General features: G+C 35.2%; 4 protein-coding genes across 4 annotated transcripts; 1 reads left to right on the top strand and 3 right to left on the bottom strand.

Annotated features, from left to right (window-relative positions):
* Nucleotides 1-2,722: 2,722 nt before the first annotated feature.
* LOC145637265 (LEAF RUST 10 DISEASE-RESISTANCE LOCUS RECEPTOR-LIKE PROTEIN KINASE-like 1.2) lies at nt 2,723-4,704 on the bottom strand. Its single transcript, XM_081688735.1, has 2 exons — nt 3,963-4,704; nt 2,723-2,907 (listed from the first exon to the last, which is right to left on the bottom strand). The coding sequence occupies exons 1-2, from the start codon at nt 4,702-4,704 to the stop codon at nt 2,723-2,725; spliced, it is 927 nt and encodes a 308-aa protein (XP_081544861.1).
* Nucleotides 4,705-5,900: 1,196 nt separating this feature from the next.
* Nucleotides 5,901-8,177, bottom strand: LOC145637264 (G-type lectin S-receptor-like serine/threonine-protein kinase At1g11300). Its single transcript, XM_081688734.1, has 6 exons — nt 8,147-8,177; nt 7,266-7,444; nt 6,947-7,157; nt 6,591-6,828; nt 6,358-6,502; nt 5,901-6,203 (listed from the first exon to the last, which is right to left on the bottom strand). The coding sequence occupies exons 1-6, from the start codon at nt 8,175-8,177 to the stop codon at nt 5,901-5,903; spliced, it is 1,107 nt and encodes a 368-aa protein (XP_081544860.1).
* A 4,626-nt stretch (nt 8,178-12,803) lies between these two features.
* On the bottom strand, nt 12,804-15,172 carry LOC145637263 (LEAF RUST 10 DISEASE-RESISTANCE LOCUS RECEPTOR-LIKE PROTEIN KINASE-like 2.1). The gene is made up of 2 exons (XM_081688732.1): nt 14,350-15,172; nt 12,804-12,838 (listed from the first exon to the last, which is right to left on the bottom strand). The coding sequence occupies exons 1-2, from the start codon at nt 15,170-15,172 to the stop codon at nt 12,804-12,806; spliced, it is 858 nt and encodes a 285-aa protein (XP_081544858.1).
* Nucleotides 15,173-16,951: 1,779 nt separating this feature from the next.
* Nucleotides 16,952-17,896, top strand: LOC145637262 (uncharacterized). Its single transcript, XM_081688731.1, has one exon. The coding sequence runs from the start codon at nt 16,952-16,954 to the stop codon at nt 17,894-17,896; it is 945 nt and encodes a 314-aa protein (XP_081544857.1).
* The last annotated feature ends 1,867 nt before the right edge of the window (nt 17,897-19,763 follow it).

Genomic DNA, 19,763 nt, shown 5'->3' with positions numbered 1-19,763 from the left:
CCAGCAGGCTACGAAGACCCACCTAGCAGAGGACTCCGCAGCCCAGCCGTGGGGAAGCACTCCCACCCGCAGCCAGGCCGCGGAGAGGTCTGCCCAGCAGGCTGCGAGTGCTGCTGGAAGTGCTGGCAGCCGCACAGTGGTGAACCCAGGCAGCAGTCTGCCGCAACACAGCAGCTCCGAGCATGAGTCACAAGCCATGCCGACTCTTGAAGACAGGGGGGATAGTGTGGAGATAAAAAATATGGGTCAAGATGAACTAGGACGGGGGAAAAGAGTGAAATTCCCTTCGACGAAGTTGCAGGATTGCGTTACACACACCATTCGGAAAATTAAAAATAAAGTCGCATCTTCATCCGCGGCCTCATCCTCGTCAGGTACTCCCTATCCTATAACATATTTTGTGAATTATGATAGGTTTTCCGAAAAACATAGAAATTATATTGTTGCAGTAACAGAAGCTCGCATACCGAGATCTTTCAAGGAAGCAATGCAACATGAAGGTTGGAGAGAAGCTATGGCCTTAGAAATAAAGGCTCTTGAAGATCAAGGCACTTGGACCTTGGAGAATCTTCCACCGGGAAAGAAAGCACTTGGAAGCAAGTGGGTTTACACTGAGAAGAGAGATGAAGAGGGTAACTTGTTACGATTAAAAGCAAGACTTGTGGTGTTTGGTAATCATCAGGAAGAAGGGATCAATTATAATGAAACATTTGCGCCAGTGGCTAAAATGTCTACGGTACGTACTTTCTTAGCAGTAGCAGCAATTAAAAATTGGGATGTACATCAAATGGATGTATATAATGCTTTCTTGCACGGTGATTTAGAGGAGGAGATTTATATGAAAGTACCACCGGGATTTCAAAAAGGCAATTCAGATAAAGTATGCAAGATGAATAAGTCCTTATACGAATTAAAGCAAGCTCCTAGATGTTGGTTTGAAAAATTGTATACAGCTTTGAAGAAATATGGATTTAAACAGTCGTATTCCGACTATTCTTTATTCACTCTTTCGAAAGGTGGAATACAGTTGAGTGTCTTGGTTTATGTAGATGATATGATAATTGCAGGAAATGATACTTTTGCGTTGGAGAGTTTTAAAGCATACTTGTGTAAATGTTTTAAAATGAAAGATCTTGGCGCCGTGAAATATTTCTTGGGGCTAGAAGTGGCACGTAGTAAACATGGTTTCTATGTGTGCCAACGTAAGTATGCTTTAGATATTATTTCTGAGACAGGGTTACTAGGGGCAAAGCCAACAGACTTTCCGATGGTGCAAAATCACAAATTTGCTTTAGCTAAGGGAAAGGAGTTCGCAGATGGTGAACGATATAGGCGATTGATTGACCGTCTCATATACTTGGTAGTCACAAGGCCGAATTTGGCTTATTCGGTGCATATTTTGTCACAATTTATGCAATGTCCGAAAGAGGAACATTGGGAAGCGGCATTGAGGGTAGTTAGATACTTGAAGAAATGTCCAGGTCAAGGCATTCTTTTGAGAACAGATAGTGCATTACAATTGGAAGGATGGTGTGATTCAGATTGGGCGAGTTGTCCTTTGACTCGTAGGTCGTTGACCGGTTGGTTTGTATTGCTTGGTTTGTCACCTGTGTCCTGGAAGACAAAGAAGCAACCAACGGTTTCTACAAGTTCCACAGAGGCCGAGTATCGGGCATTGACAGGGTTGCAATGTGAGTTCAAACACTTGAAACAAATACTTCGGTCTTTGGGTGTCGAACATAAACAAGGTATGAACATGTATTGTGATAGTCAATCGGCTCTCCATATTGCTAATAATCCGGTGTTCCATGAGAGGACAAAACATATTGAGGTGGATTGTCATTTTATTAGGGATGCAATTAAAGAGGGTGAGATCAAGCCATCGTATGTTTCCACGAAGATTCAATTGGCAGATATTTTTACAAAAGCGTTAGGAAAGGCGCAATTTGAATTCTTACTTGGCAAGATGGGCATTCGAGATCTACACGCTCCATCTTGAGGGGGGATGTTAAGATAATATTAGGAAATATTGTATAATATCTTTAGATTTCCTAGTTATGTTAATATTCTATCTTATTCCTAATTATGTTAGGGTTAGGAATATCTTATCTTGTGTAACTATATATACTCTTGAATTGTGAATGAGAAGGTCAAGAAGTTCAGTTGAATTTGTCAAAATCCTTCTGAATATCATAACGCTTAAAAAATTAAACATACCAAATAGAAATGCATCCAAGCTCTTGTTTGGCATGAATTCATAGACTAACAACTTTTCATCTCCTTCTACACAACAACCTAGTAGCCTAACAAGATTTTTGTGTTGAAGCTTCGATATTACGATAACTTCATTCATAAATTCTCGTTGGCCTTGTCCAGATGCTCTTGCAAGTCTTTTCACGGCTATTTCTTTTCCATTTTCTAATGTTCCCTAAACAAAGGCATCACACATTTTGCATAATTTATTTAGCACGATTAATGGTTGTTAGCATGCCTACATTAGAAAAATTACAAATTGCATATGTTAAACAAAAATTGTTAGGAATAGGGGGAGAGACAAGGAGGAGAGAACGAATAGCCCACACTTAAGCCCAAGTGAGATTCCATTCCAAAACTATATGGCAATATAGAAAGAGTAGATCACTTAGCTTTGGTTATAAACTAGTTGTTCTTTGTTCAATTTTCCTTGTGGGACAACAACTCACACTTGCAACTTAACAAAAAATTAAACCTTGTACACTGGACCAAAACCGCCTTGACCAAGCTTGTTCGTTACTAGAAAGTTATTTGTTGCAAGTACCAACATATCAAATTTAAGCATTGGTAAATCTTGGAATTCAGATTTACTCCCACTATCTTCAATAATGTGATGCAATGAAGTCTTGATCTCCTTGCTTGTAACTTTATTGCCTGCTTGACAAACAACGATGACGTTTTTATCTTACTGATTGCAGGTTATACAAGAAGCTAGCTACATATGTACGTTTTATCAAAATTCAGCGTATTTATACATACAGAGCCTACTATATATGCAATATAAGTTAGATAAAACGTTTGAAAGCTTCACCATGTCTTGGACGACGACGGATGCACCTCCATAGAAAGTACATGATGCTTATTAGCGCAGCTGTACCGATAATCCCCACTACAACAACTATAACTATCTTCCGGTTTTGATGCATTTTATCACCTGGTTAATAATAAAAACAAAAATATTATGCATGCATGTACCATACTTCATAGAAATAAAAAACATACGTTATAATGTTTATCATAGAAATAAATAGGAATGAGAAATGGGAGGGAAATAGGGAGGTAAGGTGAAGAATGGGCTCAATATGACGTCATGTGGTAGTTGGGAGGCAAGAAGGTGGTAACTTTTGATGTTTTTGAAAATAGAAGGTGGTAATTTTAAAAAAAAAATAGAAGGTGGTAATTGCTAATATGGACATAACAGAAGGTAGGTGGTAATCGTCAAAATTTCCTTTAATATATACTACATGGATTTTTTTTTTTTTTTTTTTTTTTTTTGAAAGACATATATATACTGTATAGTATATATAGATTACTTATTTACTTTAATTTCATTAACATTGTGATTATAATGTATTTAATATTTACATCTAAAATAGGTTCAATTTACAACAAAAGAAGTTTTTATTTTTTAAACAACAAAAGAAGTTTTTATTAAGTAAAAATCAAGTAAATAGAAAACATGCATTCAATTCAACAAGCCATAACTATTTCCTTTAGTTTACCAAGTTATTGTTTATGGCCGATTACCAAAATATTGTTTATTCTCTTTTTATAATACCGAGTACTTAATCAACTTGTCATGTAAGTATATAATAATATTGACCATAAAATTCAAGAAGAATAATGACAATAACATTGATAGTAAATTAGTAATAATGTACATTATATGGACGCAGGTGTATGATTAAAAAGTCTGTTACAATTTGTACCATCCTTGCAGAAACAAGTTGGCTGATTCGATGTTTGATTAAATCCACATCTTCCCTTAGAATTCTTGCACTCGTCACATTGGACATCATCGACCAACCATTTAACCTCAAAACCTTTGTTCAAAAGCTGTTCAATATTTGACGCACCATTGGCAATCTTTACTGCTTCGGTCTTTAGAACCGGAATATATACCTCAAAACTACAGTTTCGTCTCAGCTCATTCCTTTCTGAGTCGCTGACTGCAAGATAGCCAATACCACTTGACTCCGAAACAAACGAATTGCTCATTGAGCAAAGAAAGCCATAGGGTGGATCTGGGTTCGACTTAGGAGGAAGGCAACCATAGAAGAGGGTTGCATTCATAGAATTTTGAGTAAGGCCAAAGAGTTTCGGGTCTAAGGTAGTGTTGGTCAAAAGATTTTTGTTTTCAGGACAAGGACCCATTGAGAACTGTGGTTTTACAAGGATGAACACCTTGTTAACATAGTTGATGTCGAGAATTAAGTACGTCTGATCATCAATGTTGATTGTTAGTGAATTGTTGTCACAGTCTAACCTGAAGGTCGGTTGACCGCAATAATCTGGCAGTTTGCCGTCCCAAAATGGATATTTCAGCTGGAAACCACAAGATGAATTGCTCGGTGGACAACTATTATATTGTTCGTCGGCAATAGCGGATGAAATCAAGAAGACGATGAAGAAGAAGATAGAAAATACTCGATGTAAGTTGTTTCGATACATTGATTCTACAGTCTACAGAAAAGAAATGAAAATTTTGTTTTGGCTTATATTATCAGGTTGAAATGGAAAAGTTCTGTAGTAGTAAATGAGATGATATAACTGCTCCTTTAAGTCTTTAATTAAAAAAATATATATGTTCAAATCTAGAAATTAGTAATGGTATTCATGATGTTTATGTTTATTATTGTTAGGATTTTTTAATTTCCTACTAGTAGTACATACCTAGAGCACTTAGTTATTCATTGATTTAATATTTTGATAGAAACGGGTCAAATTTGATAAGATAATATAGAATAGGCAATTTTGTTAGAAACTATCCCAAAGATGAGCAGTAGAACAACTATCCATTTATTTTATTTATAAACAACTATATTAACCCCGTGTGATGATCTACGGTTTTAAAATAAAAATTGTATTATAGACTTTTAACACGTATTGAAAGAAAATAACTTCCTCATTTTTCCTAACTAATTTCTAATTAAATATGAATACACAATTCTCCAATTTTTTGGATCCGTCACAGCTAAAGGCCCATTGACCGGAAATAATTCCATAACTTGAATGTCAACTCCAAGACTTAACCAATGTCAAGGTTTAAAACTAGTCCTCCAATTCATGCATCATGCATTGCATTATTAATGTTTATATAACAATAATATTGAGACATAATTTATACCATACATGCTACTCTCCTACAAAAATTTTGAGCGATAGTAATACAACAAGTAAACCGTCGGAGGTCATCGCCGCCATTTGTTCTAGTGGACTTCGCCATCTTTTCTGTTAAATAATCGGTTGAAATTGTGGCGATGGTGGTAAATATTGGTAATCATTTTCCTTGAGGTCTTGAGGACCAGGACCGAGGACGGTTGAGGTTTGAAGTTGTAGAGTTCAATTTGGAAAGATAGCAGTAAAACACTAAAACGGAGTAGATTTGGACTGGAGTAGCTAAAATTTTGCGAGATTTACGTATAGTCAAATTATATCAACTATTTGTGATAAATCTGAGCGGTCAGTTTCTTATGCAAAATTTCAAAATTATTTCCTACTAAATTAATTACAGTTTGTATTTTTTAATGTATGGTACGGTGAAGAATTGAAGATATTATGCAATAACTTTGTCACCTATAAAAAAAAAATTAAAGAAATTGTAATCATAGTCCGTCCAATAGTGATTTCAGTGTATGTAGCATGATTTATCGACCGTGTACAGAAGAAATTGAGACGAGATTATGAGAACAATATTGATATTGAGAATCATCAGTTGTAGGAAAAGTTCTCCATTGTGTAAATCCTGGTTGTAATGGGCGTGGAAGATCAATTACCTCACAATCCAACATCGAAATCACACTAGAAATGCTCGGTCTGTTTTCAGGAGATTCCTGCACGCACAATAGCCCTACGTGTATCGACTTCACAATCTCAACTTCAAAGCACGGACCGGAAATTGTAGGATCAATTAGTGATTGTATCTCATCCTCATTCCAAAGTTTCCATGCCTAAAAGAATTACAACAAGAAAATAAATTGTGCACTTATTACATTATATATATAATTTTGATTTTTGACGGGATGCATGCACTTATTCCATTATTATATAGGCAGAGAGACTTAGAGATTAGTTAGCAAAAGTATATACGTATGGGCAACTTACATAGCTAATTAGGCTCATGGAATCATTGCGAATGCTGCCATTACTTCGCCCACTTACAATCTCCAACAATAGCACTCCAAGACTAAACACATCCGATTTTTCTGAAAATCGACCATCCATTGCATATTCCGGAGACATGTAACCACTGTACATCATGTGCATAAATTTAATTAGCAAGGGTTAACAAAGGCTTAGCTTGTATTATTAAATAAGTTGTGGGGATGAATGCTTACTATGTACCGACAACCCTTTGAGTGTTGGCTTGATCTTGTTTGCCTCTAAATATCCTTGCCATCCCAAAGTCGGAAATCTTTGGATTGAGCTCTCCATCCAACAAAATGTTACTTGCTTTTAGATCACGATGAATAATCTTCAACCGGGAATCTCTATGAAGGTAAAGCACACCTCTACATATTCCTTTGATGATACCAAAACGTGTTGTCCAGTCTAGAAGCTCCCTTTGAACTGAATCTAAACAATGAATAATACCGTTTTAAGGTTAAGAATCCAAACAAATATATATATGTAAACTATATTATTAGTATATTAATCCCTCTAAATATCTTAACGCTTAAAAAATTAAACATACCAAATAGAAATGCATCCAAGCTCTTGTTTGGCATGAATTCATAGACTAACAACTTTTCATCTCCTTCTACACAACAACCTAGTAGCCTAACAAGATTTTTGTGTTGAAGCTTCGATATTACGATAACTTCATTCATAAATTCTCGTTGGCCTTGTCCAGATGCTCTTGCAAGTCTTTTCACGGCTATTTCTTTTCCATTTTCTAATGTTCCCTAAACCAAGCAAGGCATCACACATTTAGCATGATTAGTGACTGTTTGTACCAAAGTACGCTCACACGTACAAATATATATATTGGTATATCTTAAGCAAAATTATACCTTGTAGACTGGACCAAAACCGCCTTGGCCAAGCTTGTTCGTTGCTTGAAAGTTATTTGTTGCAAGTAGCAACATTTCAAATTTAAGCAATGGTAAATCTTGGAATTCAGATTCACTCCTACTATCTTCAATAATATGATGCAATGAAGTCTTGATCTTTTTGCTCGTAACCTTGTTGGCTGCTTGACAAATAACAAGGACGTTTTACATATGTCTTAGTCGTCATTGCAACTTACGCAAGAAGTAGCTCAAAATTCAGCATATTTAGACAGATAAATTTTGAGGGAACGTTCAAAGGCGTCACCATATATTGGACGACAGATGCACCTCCATAGAAAATACATGATGCCTATTAGTGCAGCTGTACCGATGATCCCCACTACAAGGATTTGAGTTTTATCTGCATAGAATTAAAAAAAAAAAAAAAGAAAGTGCACTGCACCATACTTCATCTATAGAAAATAAAGTGTCAAACATAAATTAAAATGCTAACCATTTCTTTTGTTAAAACTTCTATAAATTCCTAATAAGATGTATATCCACTTACATTCACTATGTTTATTGTCATACGCCGTTGACGAGAACTATCCTATTTATCTATGTTCCTAGATAGTGGAAGAGCAAAATAAGTTTTCTTATTGAAACAATTTCCCTATTATTTTTTTCCTTCACTGATTATGAATCCCACCCCCTTTTTCTTTTTTTTTTTTTCCTCTCTCTCTCTCTCTCTCTTAGGCTCTATGAATACAATTCAAAATTCAACTTCTTACTCCCATCAACAATTTTCCTTTCTTTTTTTGTAAGACAACAACAACTATTCTAAAAGGACCAAAAGAACAATGTGCTTATTAATGTACTCTCTAATCCCAAGTATAGCTCACATTGTCTCATCCTTGAGACCTTGACTGTCATATTATTGAATTGAATGTAATTGAGTAGCTCAACTCTACAATGAGACCATTTTCAATAGGAGTACTTCAATTCACGTCTTCACTTTCATTCTCTCCTCATTATTTAATTTAAGTTTAAGTAAACCTATAGTATGTACGGAGTAATAATAGTAATATACTACCTCTGATTTTTATTATTTGCAACTTTGGAATATTTTATACCTCACGAATTGAAATTGGTTTGAAAACGGGTTTCAGTTTGAAAACAGATCGGGTGAAATTTGTTTGGGTCATTATCGGTTCAATTCATAATCGGTCTGGGTTGAAATATGTCGGTTTGGAAACAGGTTTTGGTTCAAAACTAATTAGGTAAATCAAGCCGTGTCAATATCGGTTTAGGTCATGATCGGTTCGGGTTTATAGCGGGTTTCAGTTCAAAATAGCTGGGCTAAAACCGGGCAGGGTCATTATTGGTTCTAGTCATAATCGATTTTGGGTTAAATTGAAATTGGGTCATAAATAATATCGGCTTAAAATCTGTTCTTATCATTATCGAGTTTGGTTAATTAGATAATTTGCAAGAACGGGTTAGGTTGTAATTGGTCTAATCATAAACACGTTAGGGTGATTGGGCAGCAAGTTAGAAGGGGTTTAGTCATAAACTCACAATTAATAGGGGTCACAAAGCAAATTGGGTTGATTGAATAGTGCCATAGTAAATTAAACAAATAAGTTCACTAATGCTATAATCGAGTCAAGTTATAAAGTATTGGGTTTATTAAGTCATTCATGAATTCAAATCGGATCGAAATCAAATAGAGACTTAAACAAGTTTGAATGGATATATAGATATCAAATTAGAACAAGTCGAGTCATAAACACATTGGGTTAACTATTATGACTATATGAGTCATTAATAAAATGGATTGATATAATAATGAGCAAAAGTGAGTCATTTGAACCAACTCAATTCATAATCGAGTTGTGTCACACGCTGTCATACAATATGTATCATATCGAGTCAAAATCAAGAAATGACTATACATGTTAAGTTGTTCAGTTAATGAATTTGAATCAGTAAGGTTATAATTGGTCGGATCATAAATACGCTGTAAAGTTAAAGGCTTATAGTAATAGATAATAGGCCAGTTGTATTTATATGTTGTTTTAATTAGCGATTTACTAATTATAGTAAGTTAGTTTCTTAAGAAAATATAATAAGCTAGTACATTTGAACTAACTCAAGTCATAATCGAGTTGTGTCACACTGCCATACAATATGTATCACATCGGGTCAAAATCGAGAAATGACTATACATGTTAAGTTGATCAATTAATGAATTTGAATCAGTAAGGTTATAATTGGTTGAATCATAAATACGCTCTAGTAGTTATTTAGTCATAATCTCCTTATATTCTATTTTTTTTTTTAGAAAAATATCCTTATTAGTTACTTTTTTTTAATTATTTTTTATTATTTACGAACTCCTTATTAGTTACTTTTATAGTTTCCTTATTAAATAAATTAAAATATGACTTTAAATTAGTTTTTATAGAAATACGGAGTATTAAATAGATTAATAATTAGATATATAACACAAATAAATCAATAAATAAATTTGTTGATAAATTAGTAATTTTAATGAAAAGAAAAAAAGTGAGTATAGGATGGAGTACGTAGTAAAGTTTTGGATGGAGGGAAAATTCCCTCCTAAAATGATCCTACTTTAGTATAGGATGATCCAATAAGGCCCACCATATATAAGGTCTTGTTAACCTAATCGATCCATCCCCTCAAACTGCCTCCATCACTCCTAGTATTCCACCCCTCTCTCTCTGTAAAAGAAAAAAATTGACCTTCTTCTCCACTCATTTCATCAGCTCATTTCTCTGTAAAAAAAAATTAAGGTATATTTCATCAGCTCTCAACTAATTTTGCCCATATCATGATTCACGTCTCTTCTCCTCCACATAATCAAGGTATATTTCGATCTTTTTTTAAGGCTTTAAAGTATAATAAAAAAATTCAATTTTTTTGCCCTATCTAAACGTTTAAGTAATATTAGTGTGAAAATCGATGTCATTGGAATTAAATATGAAGTATATGTCCAGATCTAGTTGTTTTGGGTTGTTTAATCCTCGATTTACATGACTTATGTCTATCCTAGTTGTTTAATCCTTATTTAATGTTACTAATTATTATTCTGTCTAATTGTTTTATAGTAATGGATGGTGGATTTGAGGAGTCTAATGATGAGAGTGACACATATCTTGAAACAATGGAATCTCGAAATCAAACAGTTCAGAACCAACCAGCTACTGTGACGCCCCCAATCTTACGAGTTGCACAAGGTAGTGGATGCATTTCTAAAGGTGGACGAAGATCAGATGTCCGGAGACATTTTACTCTTTCTGAGGTACATGATGATAATACACCAGTTGACAGTACTACTAAAAAAAAACCCACCACCTATGCTACTTGTAATTATTGTGGAGTGGTTATCAAAGCTAACTCAGTCATGGGTACTTCAACATGTAGACATCATTATGATATATGTAAGCTTAAACCTAAAGATGGTTCTGTTTCTGATAATTCTATCTCTTCTTTTGATCAAAAAATTTGGTTAAGTAAGTTGGCTAAAGCTATTATTTGTCATGCATATCCTTTACGAATTGTCGAGCATGAATTTTTTAAAGAAGCGATTACCTACTTGAATAGGAATGTGAAACATGTGAGTAGGAACACTATTCTTAGATATTGTATTCGTGAGCATGATAAATACAAAGCTATGTTGTTTGATACTTTGAGTAAAATTGGTGGCAAGGTCAGTTTTACTTGTGATTTGTGGACTGCTTGCACTAATCGCGGTTACCTTACTTTGACGGCTCATTATGTTGACAATGATTGGAATCTGAAGTCTAAAGTTTTAAATTTTAGATATTGCCATCCTCCGCATTCTGGTATTGAAGTAGAAAAGTTTGTTTTTAATCTGATTAAAGAATGGAACTTGCAAGATAAAGCTTTCTCTATGACTGTTGATAATGCTCGTTCTATGGATTTGATGGTGGATTATCTTAGAAAAGATGTCATGAATTGTTCCCCACTTCCTTGTGACGGCAAATTTTTTCATGTACGTTGTAGTGCTCATGTCTTGAATTTGATTGTTAGGAAAGGTTTAGAATTTGTTGATGAAAGTGTTGTTAAGTTGCGTGAAGTGGTCAAGTATATAGATGGATCTGATTCTAGGTTGTCTCAGTTTGAGCAAGTCGTTGTTGATGCTGAATGTGTGTTTAATGGAAAATTAAGTCTTGATGTTGTTACTCGATGGAATGCCACCTATACGATGCTCCAAAAAGCTTTACAAGCTAAACCTGCACTGAAATCTTATATCAATAGATTTTTGGGTGTTGATTATAAACTTTCTGATGATGAGTGGGATACTCTTCAAGATGTGTGCGACTTTTTGCAACCATTTTATAATATTACCACTTTATTTTCTGGTTCTCAATATCCCACAACAAACTTGTATTTTGAGAATGTTCTTGTCATTGAGTATTCTATCACTCAAGCGCATAAACAACCTAAGCTTGCCGACATGGCATCAATGATGCTGGACAAATTTGAGAATTATTGGGAGGATTATTCTTTGATACTTTCAATTGCTGCTGTTCTTGATCCTCGTTTCAAGATTCAACGTGTGAGGTAAATGTTCAACCTGCTATATGTTGGAGAGGAATGTGACAGAGAGGTAAAGAGGGTTCAAGATGCTCTAGGTGAATTGTGTTCTTTCTATTCTGCTCAAACACCTCTTTCTAGCTCAAAGCAAAAGTCTAGCAGACCCTATAATGAATTTGATGATGGTAAAGCTGATGATGGTCGGTCTTTTAAACTATCAACTATATATCAGGTGAATATTTGTGTTTTAGTTTACAATTTAATGATTTTTCAAGTTTGATTATTTGTTAAGTGAATACTTTTACTATTATTTATCATTAATTTTGCGTGTTTGATATATTTATAAAGTTATTAAACTTGTTATTTTTTGCTTCTTTTTAATCATTATGTTAGTTATGTGGTGCTATTGATGATGATGATGGTTCGGTTTTAAATCCAACGGATGATCTTGATGCTTATTTGGCTACACCTCGGAAAAAATTGGTTGTGGGAGAAAAGTTTGATGTTCTCCAGTATTGGAAATCTGAAGTTGAGAGGTATCCCACATTAGCTCGAGTTGCTAGGGATGTTTTGGCTATTCCTATAACATCTGTTGCCTCTGAATCATCATTTAGCATGGGTGGTCGTATTTTGACTAAGTATAGGGGTGCTCTTCTTCCTAAAAACGTTGAGATGTTAGTTACCACCCAGAATTGGTGTCTCGGTTATGATACCGAAATTGATGAAGATGTTCTTTTAATCGGTAAGGAAGAAGTAACTGAAAGTTGTACATCATCTACTTGAGGTAGTCTTTTAGACAATTTTTCTCTCTTTTTTTTCCAGAGTTTTTATTCATATTTACTTGCTGTTTTTTCATTTCTTTTTGTTATTATGTCCTTGCTTTTAGTTCTTATTAATATTTAACTGCTGTTTTTTCATATTTATAAGACTTTATTTACAATTACAGGGGGCACAATCAAATGTTCGCTGCTGCTACTTCAACATGGCATTATGGTCACATTTTGTATCTATTAAAAAGCCGTATATTTTAGGCTTAGGCTATGTTCACCTTTTCTTGTTGAGCTCAAAAGTACTATAGAGCATTTTGAATGGTGACTAACTAATTACTAAATAGTAAATAACTAAAAAACTAATTGATCTTTGGTTTCTATTTACCCCTACTGGTGGCTTTTGTAATTAATATTGAGCTATTTCCTCTATAGTTGCAATTTAAACTTAATTTATGCATCATAAAAGATGCTTTTGGTTGTATATGTACTTGTATGAAATAATCTGATTTTCTCCTAGTTATGATATAAGTATTTTTTAGGTATTAATGTATTATCCATATCATTATTGCTTTATCCTGTGCGATTTTAATTTTGAAAAATTGTTGTAGTCTGTAAATACTTAGTTTGTTTCTATTTTATTAAACTTGTTATTGTTAATATACTTAAATATATATAGTAAAACCCTCTTAATGGCCATTACATAGATTGTTTCACATATAGTAACTTTAATTGCCATCTAACCCCAAAAATGTTTTAGTTTTTTTTTTTTTGTTTTTTTTTTTGAGAGACCAAAAATGTTTTAGTTGATACTTTATATAGTGCATTAATAGATAATAATCCAAGTACACTATCTTTGATTTTTTTTATTTTTTTAATAAAGACATAAAATATAAGGTGTGGGAAGAGTAACATTATTACATTCAATACATTAAGCATGTCTATATATAATTAGACATTAGTAAGGGGTATCAAGTTTGTGTAAACGGTTTAGTTTCGAGTTGGGTTTAGATTAGATATGATATGGCCTTGTGACATTGTGAGTGGTTAAGAATTTCGATATAATGGGCTATTGGACGATGAAGTTGTTTGGTAATTCAAGTTGCGGGTTGTAAAAGGTTTGGACAAAACGATTTACATGTTGTAAACACTTCAGTCATAATGAGTTACGGGTTGTAAACGATTCGGTCATAACAGGTTGTAAACGATTCGGTCATAACGGGTTGTAGATTATAACGGTTCGGTTATTACGGGTTACGGGTTGTAAACAGTTCGGTCACAACGGGTTTCGGGTTGTAAACAGTTCAGTCACAACGGGTTTTCGGGTTGTAAACAGTTCGGTCACAACGGGTAACGAGTTATAAGCGGTTCGGTCATAACGGATTTTAGCCGGGTTTAGCCAGTTTCGGTTTAAATTTGGTTGGGTTACTATCGGGTTCGGACGTAATCGGTTCCGGTTGCTCTCGGTTTCGAGTTATAACGGTTCGATCTGATAACAGGTTTGGTTATTAACGGTTTGCAAATATTCGGTTCAGTTCGGTTATGGGTTTGAAACAATCGGATCGGACCGGTTTTCGATTTTCAAAAAACGGATTTTTAACAGTTCAGTTTCCTTTCGGATCGGTTCGAAACAGTCGGATTTAACGGTTCGGGTCAGAAACTGACAGCTCTACTCACAAATAATACACTAAAGTTGCAATTAATAAAAATCGGAGGTAGTACATGGTAATATGAATGCTTAGATTGCTTACCTGTTGGAGGAAGTGTATGTTTATAAAGTCCGTGGCAACTCAGACCATGAGCACCATCCTTGCAAAAACAAGTTGGTCGTTCTGATGTTTGATTGAATCCACATCTTCCCTCGGACTTGTTGCAATTATCACATTGACCATAATCATCGATCATCCATTTTACCTCGAAACCTTTGTTAAAAATCTGTTCAACATTTGACGTGCCACCATTGGCAATCTTTACTGCTTCGGTCCTTAGAATTGGAACCTGAACCTCAAATTTACAGTTGTTTATAAGATCTTGCTCCCGTTTACTCCCGCTTACTGCAAGATAGCCAATATCGCTGTTCAATGATGATCTTGAATCAAAAGTATCGTTTGTTGTGCAACGAAAGCCATAGGGTGCATCTGGGTCGGATCTAAGACGACGAAGACAACCATAGAAGAGGGTTGCATTTTGAGAATTTGAAGTGAAACCGAAGAGGTTCGGATCTAAGGTAGTGTTGGTCAACAGGGTTTTGTTTTCAGGACAAGGACCGGTTAAAAGATGTGGTTTTGCAAGGATGAATACCTTGTCAACATAGTTGATGTCGAGGATTTTGTACGTCTGATTTTCAATGCTGATTATTAATTGTGAATTTCTGTAACAGTTGAGCTTGAAGCTCGGATGACCGCAATAGTCTGGAAGTGTGCTGTCCCAAAAAGGATATTTCAGCTGGAAACCACATGTTGAATTGCTAGGTGGACAGCTATCATATTGTTCATCGGCGATAGCTGATGAAATCAGAAAGACGACGAAGAAGAAGAGGATAGAAGATACTCTGGCTAAGCTAGCTGTTTCCATACATTGATTCAGAATAGTTTTTTTTTTTTTTTTTTTTTTTTTTTGGTACTAAGAATAGAAGGTTTAATTTTTTGGTATGGCTTATAAGGTTAAAAGGGGAAAGTTCTACAGAAGACAAGATATGACGATCCCTTAAAAAATAAATAAAAAAGAGATGCCAATTCTAGTAACTAGTCATGGCTATCATGATTTCATTGCCTGGTCTAATTTTAAAATGACAAAGTCAAATTGTTGAGACAATATTAAAGAAAGTAATCAATATAGTGCAAATATTTCTAACATCTAATCGAAAGTATTATGAACACGAGTCACGACAATCTGAAAGACTGCAGTCCAAGAAGGCTAGAAAGAATGTACGAGGATTTGACTGCAGCGCTAGCGTCGAAACATAACTGCCCATTGCAGATGATAACAAGAAGCCTAATTTATTGAAGATGATGATCAGTTATTAAAGAACTTCAGTTATTAATAGGAAATTTTGACAATTACCACCTTCTGTTATCCATTTTAGCAATTACCACCTTCTATGTTTCTTTTTGAAAATTACGACCTTCTATTTTCAAAAACATCAAAAGTTACCACCTTCTTGCCTCTCAACTACCACGTGACATCATTTTGGGCTCATTCTTTCCCTTTCCTCCCTATTTCTCTCCCATTTCTCTTCCATAACTCGATTCTTACCTTCTCATTCACTTATTTTCCCCCAAAAATTCAGAAACTCTTCAATTCACTCCTCCAAATCAAAATTGACGGAAAATTATTGGTGGTTTAGGGGAAAAAAGTGAAAGGGGAGATGAGAATCCAAATAGGAATGAGAAATGTGAGGAAAATAGGGAGGGAAGGGAAGGGAAAGAATTGGCCCAAAATGACGTCACGTGCTAGTTGGGGGCAAGAAGGTGGTAACTTTTGATGTTTTTGAAAATAGAAGGTAGTAATTTTCAAAAAAAAAAATAGAAGGTGGTAATTGCTAATATGGACATAACAGAAGGTGGTAATTGTCAAAATTTCCTTATTAATAATATCCCTAATGATGAATTTGTAGTTCTGTCTATAATATTGTATTCACCAAGTTAAATAATCAACTTCTACAATGCATTTTGAAGGAACAATAAAAATTAAAAAAAAAAAAGAAAAATAAATAAATAAATTATACTTGTAGAAACTTGATGAGAACAAAGTCATGCATACAAATACAGTGATCTAGTTGAATTACTTTAATGATTTATCAAACTCGAGGTCAAAATAAATTGTGTTGCATGTCAGCCAGATCGGAATATGAATTATCAACTTCTTCTATTAAGGCTACTGCTATATATTAGAGTGCTGCTAATTATTATGTTAATTGTTATCTTTTTGTTATGTTATTTGCTGAGCTGTAATTCTGTTACTTTCTTTTGTCGTTTTCCTTTCTTTTTGGGGCTCTACATTTAGTGTATGGGATGACCCATACGTCAGGTTGTTAGAGATTCTCTGCGGTCATGTAATAAAGGTGTAGGTGTAATTCAGCTTAAGGCTCAAGTAATCAGAAAATATTCTTCCCTCTTTTCTTCTCTAAATTCTCTCTAAATTCCTTCTGACTTTATTATGGATTTCCTCTGCTTTGAGCATTAGAAATCAATTTATTGTAGTCTTCATGGTATCAGAGCCACTCATTGCAGTGCTGGAAATCATTACTAACTGATTGCTCATCTCTTCTCATTCTTCTTTCTTATTCTTCCTCTTTTCTAATCTTCTCTCTTCTTCCTCTCTTCTCTTCTATCTCATGTACTTTCTTCTTCAATGGCTGCTGGAAATGGACGAATCTCCTTCCAGGATATGCTTAATCCTCTTTTTCTTCACCCTTCAGACAGTGCTACTTCTGTACAAGTAGACAAACTTCAAGGATCTGCTGATTACAGATCTTGGCGCAGGACCATGGAAATTAATCTCTCCTCCAAACGCAAGCTGGGATTTGTTCTGGGCACAGTGATCAAACCAGCTGATGATGAATTGAAAGCAGAGCTCTGGGATACCTGCAATGACATGGTAATAGCTTGGATCACTAACAATGTTTATTCTACTGTTAAGAAATCCATTATGTTTACGACTTCTGCTAGAGATATATGGTTAAATCTGGAAAAATGCTTTGCCTTAACTAATAATGGATCTCGAAAATATAAGTTGAATAAAGATTTGTTTGAGATTAAACAAAATTCCATGCCTGTGAATGAATTTTTTACTCTGTTGAATGTTGTGTGGGAGGAATTAGACTATATGAACATGCTTCCTACTATCTCTAATCCAACTGCTGAGGTGCAAAATCTCTTGAATGCTATTCAAACTCAGAGGGAAAAGGCAAAGCTCTTCCAATTTTTGAATGGGTTGGATGAGGTTTATAATCCTCAAAGAAGTCGGCTCCTTCTCATGACTGCACTGCCCTCTGCAGAATTAGCTGTTGCTGCTATACAGCAGGAGGAAGCTCAGAGAGAGGTTCTAAACCTCAACAAGTCTGGACATGAGACTATGTCTCTATACAGCAAGTCTATGGGTCCTGATAGGACCATACTATACACTTCTTGTATTCTCAAAGGTCACAAGAGTGACAGATGCTGGAAAATTATTGGGTATCCACCCTGGCACTCAAAACACAACCCTGCTGCTCCCTTGAAAAAACCAAAATCTGGTGTAGCCAATACTCAGCAACGCTGGAGATCTGGCGGAAATAAACAAGGTGGTACTAATTAAGAAGGCTGCAACAGCACAATCCAGCTCTGGAACTAATAATTTTGGGTTGTTATTTACCCCACAGAAACTTGATCAGATTGCTAAAATGATGCCAAAATTTTTGTCTCAAGCTAAGGGATTTGATACTGATGATGAGTTGGAGCATTTTTCAGGAATGATATCTTGCAATGTTGTAAGCTTGAGTGAATGGATCATAGATTCTGGTGCCTCAAACCATATGACCCCACACTTGCAGCATCTTGATGAGTATACTAAGGCTATCAATGCTGCAAATATTAACCTTCCTACTGGTGAGAAGTAAAATATCTCACATATAGGAAGTGTTACACTTGCAAATGGGCTGAAATTAGAGAATGTTCTATGTGTGCCAACCTTTAAGCATAGTCTTCTATCTGTTCAGAAAATGGTCGAGGAGAATCAATGTCAGGTGCAGTTCTTTCCTACACACTGTGTCATTATAGACACTAAAACTCAGAAGATAAGAGGTAAAGGAAATATGAGAGATGGACTGTATTATCTTGACAATCACTTCTCTGAGACACAGGAACAGGACAACAATTTCAGTTGTGCAAAAGTGACTCCTCTAAACTCTAATGCAGCTATAACAGCAAGCAATACTGATTCTCTTACTCTCTGGAACCACAGACTAGGCCATGCTTCTCTCATCAAATTAAAATTCATTCCATGTGTGAAGCCTTTTGCCTCATACAACTCCAAAGTATCTGTGACATGTCCTATGTCAAAATTCACCTAGATTCCATACAATCTGAGTGACTCTCATGCTGCTAAGCCATTTGAATTGATTCACATAGACATATGGGGACCATATAGAGTCACCACCAAAGGGAAATACAAGAATTTTCTGACTATAGTTGATGATCATACAAGAAATACTTGGGTGTACTTGCTGCAGTTCAAATCTGATTCTCTGTCTACTTTGGAAACATTCTATAATTATGCTCAAACTCATTTTGATAAAAGCATCAAATATAAGGTCAAATAATGCCTTAGAATTTGATGATGGCCCATGAAATTCTTTCTTTGCAAAATATGGAATTATTTATCAGACATCATGTGTAAAAAGACCTCAACAAAATGCAAGGGTGGAGAAAAAGAATAGGTATGTTCTGGAAGTGGCTAGAGCTCTAAGGTTTCAAGCCTCTCTGCCACTATCATATTCATTCGAGAGACTGTGTCTTGACTGCAGTTCATATCATAAATAGACTTCCTACACCTATCCTTAGCAACAAAACTCCTTTTGAATGTCTATTCAACAAAACTCCAGAATACAGTCATCAAAAAGTTTTTGGATGCCTAGCCTTTGCTTACAACCCTGATCTCTCAACTAACAGGTTTGAAGCTAGAGGAGTGCCCTGTATATTCTTGGGATATCCTGTAACTCAGAAGGGATATAGATTGTAGAACTTACAGACTAAGCAGAATTTTGTCTCAAGAGATGTAGTGTTCCATGAACACATCTTTCCTTTTCACCCTTCCTTAACTAAGTTCTTCATGCAACCCCTTCCTGAGACTGTCACTCATGATGATCTTAACTTGTGTGCAGAATTTGATTTTGATATTCAAGAAGATCATGCTAATGATCCTTCTCCTCCACCCTCACCCATACCTACTCATTCTCATTCTCGTATCCCTCATTCCTCACCATCAACACCTGTCATAACCTCACCTTCTTCTCCAAACACCTCTCCTTCACCACCACCTGTAAGAAAAACAACTAGAAACATCAAGTTCCCATTTGGCACAAAGACTGCATTATTCCCACCAAACCACCTCACATCTCAAATCTAGCCTTTACTGAAGTTCATCCCAACTTCAATTGTTTTCTATCTTCTCTTATCACTAATAA

Source organism: Chenopodium album, chromosome 6 (genome assembly GCF_948465745.1).
Source record: "Chenopodium album chromosome 6, dcCheAlbu1.1, whole genome shotgun sequence".
Lineage (NCBI taxonomy): Eukaryota > Viridiplantae > Streptophyta > Magnoliopsida > Caryophyllales > Amaranthaceae > Chenopodium > Chenopodium album.
Note: the sequence above shows the minus strand (reverse complement) of the source record. Positions and strands in the feature narration are given on the sequence as shown.

Bases quoted from the DNA above. Each gene is read 5' to 3' on its own strand.
- LOC145637265 (XM_081688735.1), bottom strand. From the start codon at position 4,704: ATGTATCGAAACAACTTACATCGAGTATTTTCTATCTTCTTCTTCATC. The intron at 2,908-3,962 runs GTACAAATTGTA...TTTGTCAAGCAG, and splicing joins AACTTGTTTCTGCAAGGATG to GCAATAAAGTTACAAGCAAG.
- LOC145637263 (XM_081688732.1), bottom strand. From the start codon at position 15,172: ATGGAAACAGCTAGCTTAGCCAGAGTATCTTCTATCCTCTTCTTCTTC. The intron at 12,839-14,349 runs GTAAGCAATCTA...GCTTTTTAATAG, and splicing joins ACATACACTTCCTCCAACAG to ATACAAAATGTGACCATAAT.
- LOC145637262 (XM_081688731.1), top strand. From the start codon at position 16,952: ATGGCTGCTGGAAATGGACGAATCTCCTTCCAGGATATGCTTAATCCT.
- LOC145637264 (XM_081688734.1), bottom strand. From the start codon at position 8,177: ATGACAGTCAAGGTCTCAAGGATGAGACAAT. The intron at 6,829-6,946 runs GTATGTTTAATT...TTCATTGTTTAG, and splicing joins CTTGGATGCATTTCTATTTG to ATTCAGTTCAAAGGGAGCTT. The intron at 6,204-6,357 runs GTAAGTTGCCCA...TAATTCTTTTAG, and splicing joins CCATGAGCCTAATTAGCTAT to GCATGGAAACTTTGGAATGA.